Raw genomic sequence first — 21,521 nt, 5'->3', positions numbered from 1 at the left:
TGGCTGCCAGTTGCGTCGAATCAAGCATAAGACACATCAAACCGCTTTTATTGAGTTCTCATGGTCAGCACGATAGTGCCAAATTTAGCAATGATTCAGATGCTATCAGAGTGTAATCAAATACAGTTTAAAAGCAACACCCGCTATGCATCAAATCTCTTGAGTTTTAATTGATTCAATAATATTGTTCAATAGTAAACGCAGAAGACTAACGCCTGTATTGTACGAAGTTCAATATGTCAGACAGGTAACATAGCCATGACTACTTTGATCGTTTCCGTCTTCAACTTCAACACTCCTCCTAGCCAGCAACTGTCAGGCCAATCATCTCTGCAAGTTTCTTATAGTGAATTCGGCGGTTGGTAGGTTTTAAAAACCAACGATCAAACTGACGTTTATCAGAAAACAAGCAGACCCAATCTTGATACCCAATCCAGGTTGGAACTGAATAATAAACGGATTTGCTATTAGTCCTCATCTTTGGCAGCGGTTTAGTTAACAGGTCTGCTAGCATGTTCTCCGTTGGACAGTAGACGCAGCTAACCTCTCCCTTCTTTATTTGATCACGAGTAAAGTGCAGCTTTGTAGCAATATGCTTCGTTCTGTTGCTGAACTTCTCGGACACGAGCATCTTCAGGCAACTTTGATTATCTTCATGTATTTGCTGCTTGCTCGTCGTTTAGGTCCTGTAGGAATGACTTCAACCACAACGCCTCCTGAACCGCTTCAGATAGGGTTGTCAATTCCGCCTCTGTAGTCGATAGGTACACACAGGATTGTTTCCAGTAAGCCCAGCTTACGGTTCCGCCGTTTACTTTGAAAACAATTCCGCTGTTAGACTTCATATCAGCACGATTCAGCTTGCACACTTTCTACTCATTACCCTTGGCTGTTTCATCAAGATTTCCTCCTCAAGATCGTCTTAGAGAAACGCGGTCCTGACGTCATACTGCTTAACATCCATGTATTTCTTCGCAGCTATCGCCATCAACGTCCGGAAGGTAGTTTGGCGTACCACTGGAGCGATCATCTCATCGTAATTTTCTGAATCTTTGAGCGGCCAAACGAGCTTTAAACCTTTGATCTCTCGTTCTGCGCCACGCTTGATCTTGAACACCCACATACTGCCAACTGCTTGGTGGGAGGTCCAATAACGTCCAGGTATCGTTCTGCTTGATTGGCTGCAGATCATCGGGCATCGCTCTCTTCCACTGTTCCGCATACGGAGATGCCATCGCTTCAGCAAACGATTTCGGTTCATCACAAGTAACACCCTGTTCTTGAATCGGAACGGCAGTAACTCCACTGGAACCAAACCCTTCGAAGTCGCTCGAGGTTTCTTCAGAAGTCTGTGAAGATTTTGACACAGGAATACCTTTGCAGAGAATCGAAAAATCTTTATAGAGATTGCTGAAGTGTGATTGTGCCTGTGATTTGTTTTCATCAGGAAAATTTTCCGCTATGAAGTTTTTTTTTTTTCCTGATGAAAACATTCTGCGTATACGTATTATACGTGACGTAGTGTGCATATCATCAAACTCCACTGGAACAACCACTGGGAATAGTTTAAGAAAAATTTTTTGAACCTTCACCAATGAATTTTACCTCACGACACTTTTGAAAGCATTTCAATACAGGATCATACAAAATGGTGAGTTGACAACCTGGAAGGAGCGGAACTCTTAGCCCTGGTCCTCACAAGCTCCTACTTCACGCCTCCTCGAGTCATATGATAACAAAAGACTACCAGCTGAAACATGGACACAGCTGGGTGGCGTAGCCTGGGCAATGTTGCCAGTCCGGCAATAGCAAAGTGAAGAGGTGCGACGCGAACACTGGCGCGGTAACTATAGTACAGTGAGAGGAAATGCTTCACCAAACCTGAGCGTCTGTTCATCATGGAGGTGCGGCTCAAAACGGCGTCTGTTCGCCCTGTTAGGAGTGGCTGATCACCGTCCTAGTGCCAGCGTGGGACTCTAAACAGAGCTGTGCACGATGGTCCCCCGGCAAGACAGGGGGTTGGGGCAGGCCCAACAAGCCGCCCTAAAAAAAAAACAAAGTTGCAAATACCGAAGAAAGAAATACGGATCGGAACAATCGGCACAGACCTACGCGACGAAATAAGGACTACGATTGGAAACTCGGAACATGGAACTGCAAATCGCTCGGCTTCCCGGGTTGCGATAGGTTAATCTATGACGAACTTCAACCACGCAACTTCGAAGTCGTAGCACTGTAGGAACTTTGCTGGACGGGACAAAAGGTATGGAAAAGCGGGCATCGAGCGGCTACTTTCTACCAGAGCTGTTCGCAACGGGACGTCAAAATCGTCATCGGCGACATGAACGCTTAGGTAGGACGGGAGGCAATGTATAGACCGGCAATCGGGCATGCACTATGCAGTATGCATGCGCTCAAAACTCTCGACGGTGCATAACACACGTCGAAGTCGAACGCCGCGACCCAACATTGATCAACTACGGGCGCCGGAGTTGCCCAGGACTACGCGCAGCAGCTGGAAGTTGCACTACCCACGGAAGAGCAGCTTGGCGCAGCTTCTCTTGAAGATGGCTGGAGGGACATCCGTTCAGCCGTAGGTAGTACTGCTGCAGCGGCACTAGGTACTGCAATCCCGGACCGAAGAAATGACTGGTTTGACGGCGAATGCAAACTGTTAGTAAAGGAGAAGAATGCAGCACGGGCGAGAATGCTGCAACACCGCACGAGATTGAATGTGGAGCGATACAGACAAGCGCGGAACAGACAAAACTCGGTTTTCCGAAGGAAGAAGCGTCAGCAGGAAGACCGAGATCGCGAGACGATGGAAAATCTTTACCGCGTAAACGACACACGGAAGTTCTATGAGAAACTTAACAGTTCACGCAAAGGCTACGTGCCGCAAGCCGATGTGTGCTAGGACTTGGACGGTAACCTTCTCACGAACGAGTGTGAGGTGATTGAGAGGTGGAAGCAGTACTATGACGAACACCTCAACGGTGAAGCAGCAGAAAACGAAGGTGGCACGGCAACAGACCTTGGAGCACGCGCAGAAGACGACAGGCTACCGGCTCCTGATCTTCAAGAAGTTGAGGAGGAGATCGGTCGGCTGAAGAACAACAAAGCAACTGGTGTAGATCAACTACCAAGTGAGCTATTAAAATACGGTGGTGAAGCACTGGCTAGAGCGCTGCACTGGTTAATTGCCAAGATTTGGAGGAGGAGATATTACCGGAGGAGTGGATGGAAGTATGCGTATGTCCAATCTACAAAAAGGGCGACAAGTTGGATTGCTGCAACTACCGCGCGATCACACTGCTGAGCGCCGCCTACAAGGTACTCTCCCAAATTCTATGTCGCCGCCTGTCACCATTTGCAAGAGAGCTCGTGGGGCAATACCAGGCGGGATTCATGGGTGCCGTCGCCGTGCTACCACGGACCAAATTTTCGCGATTCGGCAGGTTCTGCAGAAATGTCGCGAATACAACGTGCCCACACATCATTTGTTCATCGATTTCAAATCCGCATACGACACAATCGATCGAGATCAACTATGGCAGATTATGCACGAGTACGGATTTCCGGATAAACTGACGCGATTGGTCAAGGCGACGATGGATCAAGTGATGTGCGTTGTTCGAGTATCGGGGACACTCTCGAGTCCCTTTGACTCTCGAAGGGGGTTACGGCAGGGTGATGGACTTTCGTGTCTGCTGTTCAACATCGCGTTAGAAGGTGTGATCAGAAGAGCTGGGATAGACACGAGTGGCACGATATTCAGGAAGTCCATCCAGCTCCTTGGCTTCGCCGATGACATTGACATTATGGCACGGAACTTTGAGATGATGGCGGAAACGTACATCAGACTGAAGGCTGAAGCTAGACGGATTGGACTTGCCATCAACGCATCAAAGACAAAATACATGAAAGGAAGAGGTTCTAGGGAAGACAATGTTTGCCTCCCACCCCGAGTTCAGATTAACGGTGACGAAATCGAGGTGGTCGATGAGTTCGTGTATTTGGGCTCACTGGTGACTGCCGAACATGATACCAGCAGAGAAATTCAAAGACGCATTATGGCAGGGAATCGTGCCTACTTTGGACTCCGGAGGACGCTCCGGTCGAATAAAATTCGCCGCCGTACCATCTACGGTGGAGTGCAGATGGATGACGGAACGTGGAGGAGGCGAATGAACCACGAATTGCACCAGCTGCTGGGAGACCCAGTGAAAAAAATGGTTCTAGAAAGCGACCCGGGCAGGAAGAAGAGGCGCGCAGCGGGCAAGGTGGATCGACCAAATAGAAGGTGACCTGCGGACCCTTCGCAGACTACGGGGCTGGCGAACTGTGGCCATGGATCGAGTAGAGTGGAGACGACTTCTTCGGACAGCAGAGGACAACAAGGCTTTAGCCTGATTGGTAAGGAAAGTTTAGAAGTATCTCAGTTGGTAATACTGCCACCTGTGGCGCGCATAGTCAATTCCCTTGCGTTTGACGTTTACACACTATTGCCATCTGTTCAGCGTACAGCCCACCCGAGTATACTCAACAGATGGCGGTAATGTTTTAACGACGATGTTTTACAATGGCAAATATTCAATGTGTTTTGTCTGTTTGTCTGTGGCTCTTCTATTAGCACGTTCCGCTAACCCGTTCTGTTCTCAGGTGTGTAATTATTGGTGGTTTGATGTTCGATTCCCGTCTTCTTCGTAATCCTTGGCGTTGTCTGTCCTCAACGTTTTCATTTTCGATACGCACTGACGCTCCGCAAACGCATGGAATTCCTTGAACCGACATAGCACTTCTTCCTGATGCGATTTCCTCTTGAGAAAAAAGACAAACATCCGACATCGACTACCGCCAAATAACGCCTCTTTGATTGGTCCCGAGATATTAGAATGGATTACTTCAAGCAACTCCTGTGCTCTCGAACCGCTCTTGCTGAATGGAAGTCTAGCCTGCTTTCTTTCCCATCGGGCAGACGGAACACACACCACAATCTGCTGCACTGATTTCAACTCCTTTTGCCACTCCATTAGACATTGATGTGCCCCAAACGCTTGTACCACATCTCCAATGTTGCTCGACATGAGGTCAGCATCGCACTTCCGGTTGGCTTGAGTTGATCCAGCTTGAACAAGTCGTTCTAAACACCTGTTGCAACCAATCTCCCATCAACGTCCAGCCATCCTCCTTAAACATAACCGTGTAGCCCTTTTTCACGATTTGGATCACGGCGAATGAGAACGACTCAAATTTGAGTTTAGTTCACTCATAATCGCCAAAAGTGCAGGAACTCAGCGATAAGCAAATTTGCCTCATGTTTTCCCAGGTTTTTCCAGGATTTTCCAGGGAAAAAATCCTGAATTTGAGAAAAGTAAAGATTGGATTCACTCAGTCTATTGGTATACTACTCCGAGACTGAATAAAATTTTCGTCACTTTCATCAATTTCCGGCAAATTTTTCAGGTTTTCCACAGGAAACCATGAGACAGATTTTACTCATCGCTGAGTTCCTGCAGTTTTGGCGATTATGAGTGAACTAAACTCAAATTTGAGTCGTTCTCATTCGCCGTGATGATCGACAAGAGACTCGTGGATAGTCCAGGGATAAACTGCACATCATGAACTGGAATTCCGTCATCATTATTACTGCCAGTAGGATACAGCTTGACCGTTCCGCATGCCTCGATCTTCACGACCCTTTGTTTGCAGCTACAACCGTTCCGTTTGCATTTTTCACATTGTCGAGCAGAACCACACACTTCGTCATGTGCCGGGTAGCACCTGAATCTAGGTACCATTCATCCTTCTCCGTGGATCCGCACGTGGACAGTACAGTACAAAAAGCATCAGCTTGCTTACCTCCCTGGTTCTCGACAGTGCATCACAATGTGGCCAAACCTGCTAAACCCCCGGCACTTCAGACCTTTGGACTGCGCACTGGGCTTCAGCTTGTGCAAACTTCATAGCTGGGTCAGGCTTTCTTCGGGTAGCTTAATTGCGACCGAAGCTAATACTGATGGATTCACTGGTTGAGCCATTTTGTGATTAGAAGGAAACAATGGCAGCCGAGCGAAGCGAATTAAATTTTCGTTGTTTATCAAAAAGGCCGGAAACAATCGAGTGACGTTTTTGTGCTACAATTTAATGCAAAATGTCAATGAGCCATTTTGGAAAAAAAAAAAACAAGATCCAAAGTGGCTGAATTTTAGCAAAAATGTGAATGATACCCATAACAAACAATAAACTTTGCATCATGCACATCGGAGTCGAGTCAAAAACTATTTTTTTTTATATTTGGCTTGGAACTGCTCATAGAGGATTTTTCCCACTCAGGGGAAATGGATGTAATGTCGGCCTAAATGCCCTTAACTTGGGCCCATACATAATTTCAGCAAGCGACAAAATTTTCAATAACGACCAAAAATATTCATTAGTACCGTCCCAATGACGCGTTCATTTAGATGAAATTGATAAACAGCATATTTTTAGCGATGAGCCCAACCTCCATAGGCCAACATTAGAGCCATTTCCCCTATCTAGGCACTTACTGTTAGGTACACATTTCTGAAATTTCTAGCTCCATAATCTTAAACGGTTTTCTATGACCAGGATCTCGAAATTTGTTCTCAATCGAAGGCTCAGAATCTTAAGAATTTTTGTTATCCTGGATCTTCAATTTATGTGCAAGGAATCTTGAAAAATTGTCAATGTTTGAATTTACTAAATTGTTTCTTAGGAACACATCTAGATATCTTTGCCTATCTGACCTTTACTTCCAGGATTCCTCTCACTATGAGTCTGTACGGTAGAAATTTTCTCCACAGCAGTTACCGGAATTCAGTGCAAAACACTTAAGAAATTCCTTCCAGAAAAGTATTGAAATTCACTCTTAATTAATCTTGACATTCTTAGTCATTCTCAAGAGAATTTGTTTGATAGCTCAACCATAATTTTCTTTAGAATCCGTTTTAAATGTTCCTCGGAAATCTTTTGGTACAGCATTTACACATGAGAAATGTATTCTCCCAAAATGCCCCTAAGAGGATCTCTTGTAATTCTCTAGAAACTCTACTTAGTATTCTTCTCAGAATCTATGCTACAAGAGATAATAATTTCTTCGTGGAACCTCAACAAAGACATCAAGCAACTCGACAGAAATTGAACCCGAGGTCCCCAGGTCGAGGTGACTGCAAGCAATCCACTCACCTGGTTAGCATCTCTTCCTCCAGCTTTTCCTTTTCCCGCAGTCGTTCCACCTCCTTCCGCTTTTCCTCAATCTGCTGGATCAGCTCCTTTTGGTACTCCAGCTTTCGTCGACTTTCCTCCTGCGGAAGAGAACAACCAAAGTATTCACCAAAGTAAAAATCAACCGAACTCAAACAACATAAAACAGCAAGTAAAAAGACAGAAAATCAAGCGAAAAGACAAGATTAATAACATAAAGCGACAAAGGAAAGAAAAAGTGTACATCAAGCAGCAGCGTTCTCCGCTCGTTAGTGGGAACGAATCGCGTTTGGGGAGTGGCAGCGAAATGTGCCCTGCGCTGATTAGTAGCGGCGGTTCTGTCACCGCTGGCAGAAGAGTTAAGAAGGGAAGAAAAAACGATGTTGGTGGTGATGGGACCTACTTCCGCTAGCATCCGGTTCCGCCGGTCGACCGTATCTGTATTGAGAATGGCAGACAGATCAGTATGGATCAGATCTTCCATGTGCTTTTCGCGAGGGCTACCTTTGCGTACGTACGAGCCGGTGCCCGCGTCACTGGCCAGGGTTTTCTTGATCGTCGGTATGTGGCTGGGACTGTACGGGGAGCTTTGGTGCTGCTGCGACTGCTGCTGCTGTTGTTGTTGGTGGTGGTGGTGGTTGCTATGTGGACTGAGATAATTCTTGCTGGCAGTTGCATTGGTTTCGGGTACCATATCGGTCATTGTCTGGACGGCTTGATCGCCGTACTTTTCCATGTACTGTTGGTGCTTCGTTGTCACTTGGGGAATCTGAAACGAGGAAATGTCATCGATGAAAACTTGTCAACTGATTTCGACTTAATGGTGCTAAACAGAAGCAAACCATCCAACGAACGGAAGAATTGCATGGTTTTTGGAATTATCATACAAAAAAAAAAAACGGAAATTATTAGTTGGCTTACTGAACGAATTAAGGGGTTGCATTTTATACGCGGAAGGAACGGGGATAGTTTACCACATTAGCTAAGAGATTTACATTTTTCAGATATTCCTGATAGTCGGCTTGTCGGGCGCAGGACAGCATCGATTTCTTGTCGTTCTCGCTCTTGTTGAAGCTCGGGAAGTAGGAATAAAATGTGTCCGATACCCACTTTTCCATTTCATCCTGTGGAAGAGAAAGAGAAGCGGTGAACTATGAGAAAATCATTAAAATATTTCGGGTCACATTGCGATGGTGGAAGTTGGATTTTTATGCACTGGAGACTGACGCCGGAACATAAATAGAACGAAATTGAATATTAATGTAACGATTTTCGGTAGGTATAAAAGAAGAAGAAAGGCACTTTTCGGAGCTACTGAATGTTTGGGTCTCCGATAGCCCAATCAGTTAAGACACGGTATTACGATATTACCAAGCCGGAGATAAACCGTTCGGAAAATCATTCGGATTGAACATTTTCAAGGGTATCATATCATTGATAAACATGCATAATCCTGTGAATATAATTGATTGTTTATAAAACCATGGTGACCAGCAAAACCAGGTTAGGAATTTCCCGGTTGTGCGATATACATTTAAATTAAGCATACAACAAAATATGGTTGATCATTAGGTTAAATGAGTCAATACCAAGGGTTGGTCACTCTACACACGTCTTTTGCGCCAACTTTTTCCTGTGTGCCGGCAGTGCCGAGAGTGTCATCAGACTGAATTTTTTGTCTGTATAATGGTATGCTTGGCAACCCGGTTAATTTGACAGTTCACATGTTTTGTTTTGAAGAAACAAAACAACAAGCTGTGGAATCCTATCCCAGATCCTAACTGTCGTGACTCTTGGTTCATTGCTCCCAAATTCTCTAGGAAAAGGAATACACTGAACCTAATAAGCAACGGCCTCAGCCGCCGAATCGAAGCTTCGAGCGAGAACGTTCTCCGGGGGAGGCACTTTCAATTTCCGACAGGACAATAACTTCTAATGGATTGGAGTATGATGAGGACTCGGATGAACCAGTAGACGAATTCGGGTGGTAAGTAGACGAAGCGAGCGTGCATCACAAGAAGAAACTGGTCCAGATGCTCTTCAGATTCTGATGAACGCTTCCGGGAGGATCGACTCAGTCAAAGATGCGTCGCCAGTGTTCTAGTGGGAGTTTCAACCGGAATCAGACTTAATATGTTCACACGGTCAAACAGTCCAACGATCGGACAAATGGAGAGAAGTATGATGTCTCTGGCGAAAAGCAGTGCCGGCCAGAGACCTTTTTGACGTTTAATCGTCTTTCTCTATCTAGCACACATGGATGAATGGATGGTTTGTTTTCCCTCAAATCTGTTTCCCTCTTGCTCGCATTCGTTCGATTTAAATGGTGCAGTAGTGTGCGCCGATTAAACGTCAAAAAGCTCTAGAGAACACATGTAAAAGCTGGGGCACTGTCGATGGTAAGAAAGCAAACACCGGTGAAAATTCAACCTCCGAACATGGTCCGAGTGATCATCGATGTCAGTTACGATGAGAAACGAGTCATTGAACTGAATGTCGGTTGGCTGATCAACAAAGTGGTGAAGTTATAAGGAATCAATAATGACCGGCGCCGGTGGTGGTGACTGCTTTCTCCCCCCAATGGGTCTGGGTTCAATAACAACCGAGCCGTTGGAATTTTTCTGAGGCATAAAAAGCCATTGGTCCTGGCTCATGTGTGTTGAATGGGTGCGATATCCTACGCAGGTGTGAAAGTTGCCTTCCTGCACATTTGATTACCATCAATGGATGGACGTTGCTTTCCTGTACATTCGATTGTCGTCAATGGGTGGCAATCGATGTCCGCCGATCCCCCTAAGACCTTCTGTGCGGCTCGGATTCCATAATCAATTCGTACCTCATAGCGTTTGAAAAGCTGCGTTCGGATCAGTTTCACGAAAATTATTGCAAACATCGCGATGTTGAAATGCTTACCGAGCTGCTCCAATCGCTGGGCATCATGAAAAACACCGGTCACTTTACACTTCACTGGGACTTCTTCTCTGCCAAGCCTATAAATATTCTATTTCAAACGTTGGGTTACCAGGGTCGTGTCCGAGAGCTAAACCTATCCTTCAACCAACTCACCCATGTCGACTTTCTGGAGCTCACCTTCAAGCCCAACAACTGACCAATCAACATCTTACAATTCCACTTAACCTGATTTCAGCTCCGTCACGAATCTCCCCACCCCAAATCGATCTACCAACTTCTTCACTTCCTCCTTCAGGGTCTCGCTCTCCCCACTAATCACATTCAGAATCGGCATTATGACCAGTAGCAGTCCCTTCATGGTCATCTTTTCAATCAGCTTCCGGAACGATGCCACCCCCTTCCCAACTTCGATCAAACTGTTCTGAAACACCAAAGCCTTTCGCACCAGATCCTTGAACAGTTCGATCGTCGTGAGTTCTTGAGGTTCTCCTATCTCGAAGTCTGCCGGTAGCAACTCCAGCACCATCCGGAAGAATTCCAGTACACCTCCAGATCATAGTTGTACTTGGCTAAAATTGAATTGTGTCAACCCCAATGACCCCAATGAACATTTTGATTCATGCACAGAGCAGGCGCAGATATAGTACAGTGTTGCCAGTAACTTTAAATATCAATAAAATTTCTAAAATGGGTGCCAATAAAAGTGCCCAGCTGTGCCCATCTGTGCGGAGTGACCAACCCCTTGGTCAATACTAAGACAACATAGATTTTCCTGAATCTTGAATTTGGTTCTGCGTTCGAATTGAAGACGGAAATGGAAATTCGCTCAAATCTTTACTGCTCTGTGCGGCATAACAGTCCCATTAGCACTTTTAGAGAAAATGAGTTATACATTGGAATAGATTGTCAACTACCATCACTTTACAATGTACATGAAAAGTTTTCTACTTTGTTCAGAAAATGTCGCGAAAAATACCAACACTATGTTGTCCCGTCCTTAAGAGCCCAAGGAGAAAAAAAAGTTCAACAGCGTTTTTCTCAGCTTGCTGTTTTAACGAATGGAACAACTATGCTAAAAAGAGCAGTTTAGAGGGTTTTATTTTATTGTTCTGAAGCATTTCCTTTACAATTATTTCCCAGCAAAAAAGGTTATCTTCCATTTAATTCCACTTAATTAATTTTGGTATCCATGACAGATACGTATTTCGACTACAATGTGCAGTCTTCATCAGTGTCATTCCCACTAAAGAACTTATTAAAATCTAACCCCCTTAAGTACTCATCCCCTAGGTAAAAAAGTCAAGATCATAGGTATAAAAATGAAACTACAATGTGTTGAATCGGAACCTACCTAACTAATAAAAACCAAAGATTTAAGTAAGCTAAAGGAGAAAAATCTATACAACTCTCTAATAAGGAAAATCCCCATTATTAGAGAGTTGTATAGATTTTTCTCCTTTAGCTTACTTAAATCTTTGGTTTTTATTAGTTAGGTAGGTTCCGATTCAACACATTGTAGTTTCATTTTTATACCTATGATCTTGACTTTTTTACCTAGGGGATGAGTACTTAAGGGGGTTAGATTTTGATAAGTTCTTTAGTGGGAATGACACTGATGAAGACTGCACATTGTAGTCGAAATACGTATCTGTCATGGATACCAAAATTAATTAAGTGGAATTAAATGGAAGATAACCTTTTTTGCTGTTTTATTGAGCATTCCGCTAACAACCCAAATTTCATTACTTCATTTAATTATTTCCCTTTACAGAGTTCTTTTCAGAGTTCTTCTAAAATGAATTTGAGATTCTGGAAGTAATGGGTGTTCATTCCTGGGAGGGATGAACGCATCGCAATTCTCGGCCGACCTCTGGCAGCGAATCAACGCCCTCAGTGGGAAACGACGCACGACACCACACGTCCAGGTTAACGGTTCCACGGTTTTCGATCCGGAAACGGTAGCTGATGAACTAGGTCCCTAGATCACCAACCTCGCAGCCATCGACAAGTACGACAACAATTTCAAGCAGAAAGCCAAGCCATCGACCGCATCCATCGTAGACTTCATAGTTCCCCCCGACACCGCCAGTACCGGTATTAACCAAGTCTTCTCTTGGCCGGAACTGCAGCATGCCATTCGCTGCAGCAACGGGAAGTCGGCGGGACTCGACGAATTCGGATATCCGCTACTCAAGAGGCTACCAGTACCAGGACAGCTACGGATGCTTGACCTCTTCAACAAGCTCTGGCTCACCAACGGGTACCCTTGGTAGTTCCCATTCCGAAAGCCGGGGTTACCACCCGTGAGGTCAGCAAGTTCCGTACAATAGCGCTAACATGTTGTATGGACAAAGTCCTGGAGCGTCCTCGAAGCTCGAAATTTTCTTGATCACCGACAGCACGCTTTCGGACAAGGTTTCGGAACGTCCACCTATTTCGCAACCCTAGGGGAAGTTCTCAAGAACGCCTACGACAGCGGAAATATCGAAGGCCTTCAACAGAACGTGGACGCCCCTCGTCCTTAAGCAGTTTTCCGACTGGAGTCGTTCACTTCATCCAGAACTTATTATCCAACCGCTCATTCCAAATCGCAGTCGACAACACCAAATCCCGGCTCTTCCCCGAGGAAACGAGTGTCCCACAAGGATCGGTTATCGCCGTTACCCTGTTCCTCGTGGCGATGAACGGCGTCTTCCGTCAACTACCGACAAACACATGTGGGTCATTCTAGCTCATGTGGGTACACCACCTGTGGTCGATGTCACTGATTTGAGCCAAACTTGACCAAAACGCTTATATTGTGATTCTGAACTTTATTTTGCTCTAAAGTGCCTAGATCCTTCTGGGCTACAACCCTGGATTTTCGAGATTTTTTAAAATATCAACTTTCAGAAGAGATTACTCCACAACCAAATAAGCTAGTCGTGATCTTAGAACGTCAACTTGTAGGTTTTTTGATGTTTCTTGTATGTGTACAAAAATTTTGTTTTTGTTATAATAACTACAGTAAAAAGACTGATTACCGACCGGTATCCACATTTTCAAAAATGGCATGTAACATTTATATAAACATTGATTTTTCACCAAAAAGCTCAAAACTACCTCTCACTCCCCATGTAACATCGCAAGTTTTATAGTGGTTTTAAAGCATGCTACAAGTCAAAATCATGGTCTAAAGAACCCTCATAAAACCAAAATTGTTACTTGGGTCATGTGGTCATATCTCAAAAACTATTTGTCCAAATCATTTGCCCTACAAGTACAAGAGTTTTTCAAAATGTGGTGAAAATTTGAACTCAAAATATTAAGAAATAAATCCCGCCCATGGTGAAAATAGGCAATTTTTTGACAATTTGGATACCTGCTGGTAATCAGTCTGTTTACTGTAGTTTCTATAACAAAAACAAAATGTTTGTACACATAGAAGAATTTACATTAAAAAACCTACAAGTTGACGTTCTAAGATCCAAATAGCTTATTTGGTTGTGGAGTAATCTCTTCTGAAAGTTGAAATTAAAAAAAAAAAACCTCGAAAATCCAGGTTTGTAGTCCAGAAGGATCTAGGCACTTTAGAGCAAAATCGAAAAAGGCGTTTGTTCAGAATCACAACATAAGCGTTTTGGCCAAGTTTGTCTCAAATCGGTGACATAGACCACAACTTTTTTAAATTATGTACCCACTTGAGCTGGAATGACCCATATGTGTTCGTCTACGCCGACGACATCCTCATCGTTACCACCGGACCCACGCCAGTACGTACAAGGATGAGAGCCCAAGCGGCAGTTTCCGCTGTCGCCAGGTGAGCCCGCTCAGTAGGCTTCGAATTATCAGCCTCTAAAAGCATCAGGTACCATGTCTGCCCTTCTCGACACAGAATTAGCTGACCACCGATCAAAATCGACGACCAGTCCACACCGCTGAAGAAGACCGTCCGAGTTCTGGGAGTTTTCGTTGACCCATTCCTCAACTTTGAACAGCATTTCAGTGCAGTCAAGAAAAATTGCTGCAGCCGAGTGAATCTCATCCGGACCATTTCCCGACAGCACAGATCCAACAACCGCAGCATCCGTTTTCACGTTGCGAGTGCAATTATCGACAGTCGCCTTCTATATGGGCTACGTTAGCACCAGTCTACAACAACTAAGTCCGGATTGTCTCTGGCCTGCTGCCATGCACGCAGGGATTTTACTCCAGGGTCCACTGGCATGGAGACAACTGCTGGCAAACACCATTACCGAAAATCGAATGCCGGATTAAGGACAGGTTCATAGCCGAGACAATTCCGTGGCCATGAAAAGGACTGTAGCTGAAATGTTAGGAGAAAAATACCCCACGCACACTCACCGATACACGGACGGATCTTGCTCTCGGGTCGTGGTCGGTATCGGTCTTGCCGGAAACTTCACACCAACCACCAACCACCACCGCAATGTTCTGTCTTCTCTGTTGAAACTGCTGCCATCTGTATCGCTGCTACAACGCCCTCGGACCGACCGATCCTGGTTCTCACGAATTCGCACAGCGTCATACAAGCTCTGACATCCGAGGCCCCGACTAATCCCTCGGTACAGGCGACGATGAAGTCCGCGCCGCCAAACTACGGAATACCAGGCAACTCTGAAGCTGACTTTCTGGCTGGGGCAGGACCATCTGCCCCTCGCTATACCAACGAAGTACCGTTACACGATGGCAAACGTTGGATCGTGAGCAAAATATGGGAAGCTTGGGACACGGAGTGGGCCTAAAGTCGCTCCCTCTTCATCAGGTTGGTTAAAATGGACGACGAGGTTGTAGAACCCTAACCGCAATCGAGCACATTCTATTCGTATGCCCTCAGTATCAGAACCTGCGGGAACTCCACGAGCTACCAAATAGCATACGCGACATTCTGGGTGATGAGCCCACCACACTGACAGCAGTAATGCGCTTTTTAAAGGATGCTGCATTGTATTTTAAAGTTTAGTCTTTTTTAAATTATTTTCTGCTGTTGGGACATCTCTGCCTGGTGGGGGCCCTCCCGGTTCCCCCGGTGTGGAGCTCTGTCTTATTCAGGCTTTAATGTTTGTGTTCTTTATATGTTGCGTAAATGTGCGATCGAGTCAGCAGCGAATTTTCGGTTGAATTCAACGCTGTAAAAAAAATACTCTGTAGGGAGTCCTCCTTCTGAGGCCCCACCATTCATGGATGAGATGAACTAGCCTACGGCTAAAAATCTCAAAAATAAAACCTTTTCAAACATCTTATAAGGCTTCCGAAGATGACAAATAAAATTTCTGAACTAAACTCAAAAATCCACTAAAGGGTGTCCACGATGAAATTGCCACACACAAAATTGATTCGCAAAATTCGAGTTTTCATCCGATTGCCATCAAATTTTCAGGGATTGAGAAATAACTATTAAACTTCATTTTACCATTTTACTCGTATTTTATTTACAGTCCATACTCAAATGCCCGCACCTTGGCCTTAACCCCGGCCATAAGATTCTGCACAACCTGTGAATCAACCGTTTTTTTGCATGTAAACCCATACTTTCTTCAGTTCCTCGACTGTCTTCACTACCTTAGGTCGTTTAAAAAGGTGCTGCTTCATAATCGCCCAGTACTTCTCGATGGGGCGGAGCTCCGGAGTGTTGGGAGGGTTGAACATTTTCGGCACGAAATTGACCTTATTGTCCGCATACCACTTCAGCACGTCCTTGGAGTAGTGGCATGAGGCCAAATCCGGCCAGAAGATTGTTGGGACGTTGTGGGCCTTCAGGAGAGGAAGCAGCCGCTTCTGGAGGCACTCTTATATGTACACCTGTCCGTTCATCGTGTCCTGGGTCACGAAAGGTGCACTCCGCTTCCCGCACGTGCAGATGGCTTGCCAAACCAGGAATTTCTTCGCAAATTTGGACATCTTCTGAGTGCGGACATGCTCCGGAACGCTGAACTTATCCTTGGCCGTGAAAAACAGGTTGCCGGGGATCTGTTTGAAGTCGGCCTTCACATATGTTTCGTCGTCCATGATGCAGCATTCAACTTTCGTCAGCATGTTGAGGTACAACTTCCTGGCACGGGTTTTGGCGGACTTGTTCTGCTTCTCGTCGCGATTAGGGGCCTTTTGTACCTTGAACGTTCGAAGCCCAGCCTTAGTTTTGGTCTTCTGAACAAAACTTCGGCTTAGGTGCAGCTTCTTAGCCACATCCCTAACGGAGGCGTTCGGATTTCGGTTGAAGGCCCCAACTACGCGGTTGTGATTTTTGGTGTTGTACGGAATACTTTTTCCTTCACTTCTGGGCTTCCGATCGGTGGTCAACCGTTCCTCGAACCGCTTAATCACTCGCGACACCGTGGAATTCGCGATTCCCAACGTTTTAGCGATGGAACGATGCGAGAGATCCTTGTTCTCGTGATGAATGCGCAAGATTTTATCACGCACGAGCTGTTCTTTCGACTCCATTTCCGCGAGTTTTGATCACAGGACTTTAAAACTTGCAGGATGTAAATAATGCACTATGAACTAAATCCACCCAAATTATCATTAAATTCTACCCAACGGTTAAAAAGTTAGAGCAATTTCATAGTGTGGCAATTTCATCGTGGACACACTTTAGAGGTATCTGGAGTTGATCCAAGCGACTGTTTGATTAACTCTACACAATTCGATGGAATTCATAGAATTTCATGACTACTGCCTATGGGATTTTTGAATTGAAATAGGCGGAACAACCAAACATATACAATGGATTTAAACGCAAATTTCTGGGGAATTAAAACAAACCCATGCAAACTAACAATGCCATTCGATAACGAAATTTTGCTCTATCAGATGCTGGCGGTAGATTGCGCGATTCTCGAAAAAATGCGTTTAAAGTCATTGTTTACGTTTGGTTGTTCCGCCTATTTCAATTGTTGGTCTAAATGTAACCTATAGAGCAGTTTCATACCAAACTACACCATTTAACGCAAGAGGATGCTGCTTTTGAACGTGAACGTGTGCCAACGACAAGAAGCTCAAGAAGTTCCTATGTTGCCGTTTTCAGATTAAAGATCTCGGTGAGACGAAGTACAGGGTGCGTGACGAATTTTTGCAGTAAATGGCATATTTGAGAAAAAAATACACCAGTTAGTTATTCTAGCAATGAATTTTTTGCGATTTATTTTCTTTCGCAACATATGGAAGTTGTAAGTAAATTTATTCAAAAAAATTGCCTTCCCTTTCGATGACTGTAGTTAGACGCTTCCGGAAACTGCAGTATGCCCGTTTTAAAATGTTTCGATCCATAGATGTCATCACTGCCTTGATTTTAGCTTTTAGCGACTTAAGTGTGGTGTGAGGGGTTCTATTGGTATCCCGTTGGACGACGCCCTATACAAAATAATCCAACGGATTGATATCGGGACTGCTTGGGGGCCAAATTTCTTCCTCCCAAATTTACGAAATATTTTCCGTAAGCCATTTCTGTGCTTTATTAGCAGTATGAGCAGGTGTCTTATCACTTTCCCAAGCCTTTTTTAATATTATACACTGTTCTTTCAGACACATTTACCGACCGAATTATTTCTTTCATGCATACTCCGGCGCGCAACAAAGCGACAACGGCTGACAGATTGCTCTCTTGTTTCGACATCTTTACGTTTACTCAACATTGTTTCTTTAAATCTTACATCTAACAGTATAAGCTATCCAGTGCTGCCAAATATATCTAAATCATGATGCACAAGCATGAGAAATTACTATTTGAAATTTACTGCAAAAATTCGTCACGCACCCTGTACTGTCTCTGGCTGCGGATAGCAAGAAACTAAGTAGCCGTTGTAAATGGATCATTACAAATCTCATCCATATTTACTTCTTCGTTAGCTGTCACATCCTAATTGGAATTTTGCGCCTGCTCCTTACACAGTATTCTTTGAGCACTTTCACGGTTGTTAGTTGACGGCTTTCTATCTAAAGGCCTGTATAGAGATCGAAGCGAAGCGAAAAACTCATACAAAATACTACATTTTTCACCTGCGTGAAAAACGCAATTGGCAAATATTTCGCTTCGCTTTGAACTGTAAACAGATACGATCCAGCGAAATCTTATTTTGTGGATCGTATCTTTTTCGCTTACGTTCATTTTTTTTCGCGCATGCAGCGCTAGCGAAAAGAGCAGCAGGTAAGCGAAAAGTTGACGTTTCGAGAAAGCGTATCTGTCAGATTTTCACTTCACCGGAGGTGTAAACTGACCGATTTCGTTTCACATGAACTGTAAACTGCGAAAAAAGGAAACTGGAAAATGTTCCACAAACATTTTTTCACAACCTTTTTCGCTAGCGAAATTTCATGATTTTTCGCGTGCTTCAATTTTCGTTTCGCTTCGATCTGTATACTAGGCTTAAAGCTGACATCACCCTGTTTGACAAAACGCCAAATATTTGCTTCGTTAACTTTTGCCAAATAATGCAATTTGGCTAAGTTGTTTGTCAATGCTATTACACTATGATAACATTTCGCAAATATTTGAGCAAACATTATTTGACCAAATGAAATAAGGTGTTTTGACCAACGGTCAACAAATATATTTGACATGTCATCACATTGTTTGCAAACTGTTTGCATTTATATATTATGTTGTCTCTTTGTCATTCGTTCGCAGCTAAAGCAAAGATAAATACTAAGATGAAACTGTCGGATGAAAAACTTTTAATTTTAGTGTCCTCTTTCACGGTCCCTTTCATCCAATGAATACCCCCAGTATGCAAGGTAATTTTGTGGTTTTGCTGCCCCCTCGGTACAGATGAAATTTTGCGCGCTTTTTTATTAAAACAATCACACCAAAATCAGAGATGTCCCATTTTTTTGATTATTCGATTAACAACTAATCGATTATTTTTTGTTCGCTGTGATGTCATTTTTCCACCAATGAGAGTGCAGCACATGTTTGAAACGATCTGTGATGATCCTCTGGAGAAGTTAATGCTTATATCGGCATGATATAACCGATTACAAATATTTTACTTTTCGGTTCGTTAATCGATTATTCGATCATTCGAATGAAAATCGGCCATCACTAGATGAATGTGAAACGTCATTTCAAATATAAGGACCGTACATAAATAATGATACAATTTGAAAGGGACCGGGACTAATCACAAATTACGTCCCCACGGTAACTGCAATAAACACGAGTGTTCACCGGTTGGCTAAAGTCTGATTGTTGTGTTGTTGCTGTGAAGTTGAAATCGAAGAAAAAATAACCAGGATGAATTATTCTGAGTTTGCTTCAGCTATGGGAGCAGCATATCTGTGCTGGAGGAGAACGAGGTGGGAGGAGTGGGCGAAAAAACGGCAAACTGACGGATGTTATGCAACCCTTTTGAATGAGTTGAGGAGCGATCATCCAAATTTGTTCCGAAACTTCGTGAGAATGACGGCTGCTGATTTTGACTATTTGTTGGATTTAGTAGCTCCGCATATTCAAAAACAGGACACGTATATGCGGAAAGCGATTAGAGCCGGAGAAAGGCTGGCTCTGACTTTGCGGTACATGGCTACCGGCGAAAGTTTCATGTCACTCCAGTACATTTTTCGCATCCCACAGCCATCTATTTCAAACATCATACCCGAAGTCCTGGATGCCATCTATCTGGTTTTGAAGCAAACTTTATTAAAGGTAAGTAGCATCAGAAGGGTTTTCCAAAAAGTAGTGAAAATTTGAAATAAAGAATCCCGCCCTGGGTGAAATTAGCCCATATTTTGATAGCTTGAATACCATCCGGAAATCATTCTGTTTACTGTAGTTACTGTATTGTCAGTACACCTATAAAAATCTAAATTAAAATACCTTCAATATTGCGTACCAAGATCAAAAATAACTTGCTTGGTTGTGGAGTAATATCTTCTTAAAGATAACATATCTAAAAATCTCAAAAATCCAGGGTTGTAGCCCAGATGGATGCAGGCACTTAAGAGCAAAACCAAAACAGTCGTTTGTTCAGAATGTCAAAATAAGCGTTTTGGCAAAGTTTGGTTCAAATCGGTGACATTTACCACAGGTGGTGTATACACTTGAGCTGGAATGACCAACATGTATAGTAGCGCCACGTAGTGAAAAAAAATCTGAACTACTGAACACCAACGAAAAGATCTTAACTTCCTGAACAACTTTGTCTTAGACAGTAACTTTCTATCTGGTCAGGATCAAGAGATATTTTATAAGCGAGATATTCACATGTATACTAGCGCCACGAAAGGAGAAAACTCTGAACTACTGTCCACCAGCGAAAAGATCTTGACTTCCTCAACAACTTATAACCATTGTTATAACCATGCGGCTTATAACCGGCTACGATCAAGGTTAAAGTGGCTTCCTCGCTCCACTCTGCCGTCACTTTTTTCCGGATTCTTCGTGCACATTTCGACGTCCCACTTGGACTTGGAGCTCCAACACTCTCCACATCGTCGAAAGTAGCACCGGAATAGTCTTCTGCCATCATCAAAATGCTCACAACACAAAAAATTGATTTTTTTTTTCGAGAACCGGTAATTGCACAATTATTTGTTGATGTTTGCTACTCAAGAAATTTCAGAGTGTCAAATACATTATTTACAAAAGGCATCACACTATTTGACAAAATGCCAAATAATTGAAATGTCAAATATGTGCCATAGCAAAAATTGGTCAAATATATTTGTCCAAATTTGGCAAATATTTGGCGTTTTGTCAAACAGTGTGATGATAGCTTAAGCCTGTATCATTTCCACGGACTAAGCTAAGGACACTTATTTCTAAATGTATGTTTAACACATCACTTACATTTAGTTACGTTACCGATTTTCCGAGAAATTTCTGCTCTTAAATATACTAAACACGCATTCACTGCATTATCTTTTTACTTTCATTGGCACATGTTGTTTCAATTCCAACACTCTAATCTCTCTATTGGTACATTGACGGTAATTCCTTATTCCATTAAAAATTCACCACTTCCTCAAACTTTGCTCACTTCACCGACGATCAAAATACATATCCGTCTAGCCATTAGGAGAGAAACGTCTGCAAAATTAAAGCGACCTTTTATGACGTGTTCATTTTTACATTCTTCCATGCAACGCAATTTTGTTATGTATGGTATTTTCCAGCACAGGTAATTGCACTTTAAGTACCATTTCATCCAGTATGTACAGGAAGAAGCAACAAACAGCATAATTCCGCAACATTGATGATTAAAACCGTAAAAGTTTTGTTGGAAAATTCAACAAAACTAATGCAACAAACTGCCAAGCTGTAGCTGCTGATGGCACATTTCGTTCCTGAGTCCCAGGTCCCAGGTCCCGAGTTATAATATCCTTTACGGTGCTTCCACGATTCATCCACGAATGACGATAGTCAACTCAACATAGGCCACCTG

General features: G+C 43.6%; 1 protein-coding gene across 3 annotated transcripts in view; it reads right to left on the bottom strand.

Annotated features, from left to right (window-relative positions):
* LOC135708358 (uncharacterized) overlaps positions 1-21,521 on the bottom strand; it is a 69,568-nt gene that overhangs the window by 17,801 nt on the left and 30,246 nt on the right. For 2 of the 3 annotated variants that reach the window (XM_065230422.1, XM_065230424.1), the window contains exons 2-4: positions 8,223-8,351; positions 7,631-7,996; positions 7,210-7,328 (exon numbers count right to left, since the gene is read on the bottom strand). In XM_065230422.1, the coding sequence (XP_065086494.1) occupies positions 7,210-7,328; positions 7,631-7,996; positions 8,223-8,351 (614 nt within the window). The remainder of the gene's footprint in view (positions 1-7,209; positions 7,329-7,630; positions 7,997-8,222; positions 8,352-21,521) is intronic. The other variant, XM_065230423.1, reaches the window with a different exon arrangement.

The sequence above is a fragment of the Ochlerotatus camptorhynchus genome, unplaced genomic scaffold (assembly GCF_037179485.1).
Source record: "Ochlerotatus camptorhynchus isolate MF236.1 unplaced genomic scaffold, CSIRO-AGI_Acam_v1.1 ptg000330l, whole genome shotgun sequence".
NCBI classification, from domain to species: domain Eukaryota; kingdom Metazoa; phylum Arthropoda; class Insecta; order Diptera; family Culicidae; genus Ochlerotatus; species Ochlerotatus camptorhynchus.
Note: the sequence above shows the minus strand (reverse complement) of the source record. Positions and strands in the feature narration are given on the sequence as shown.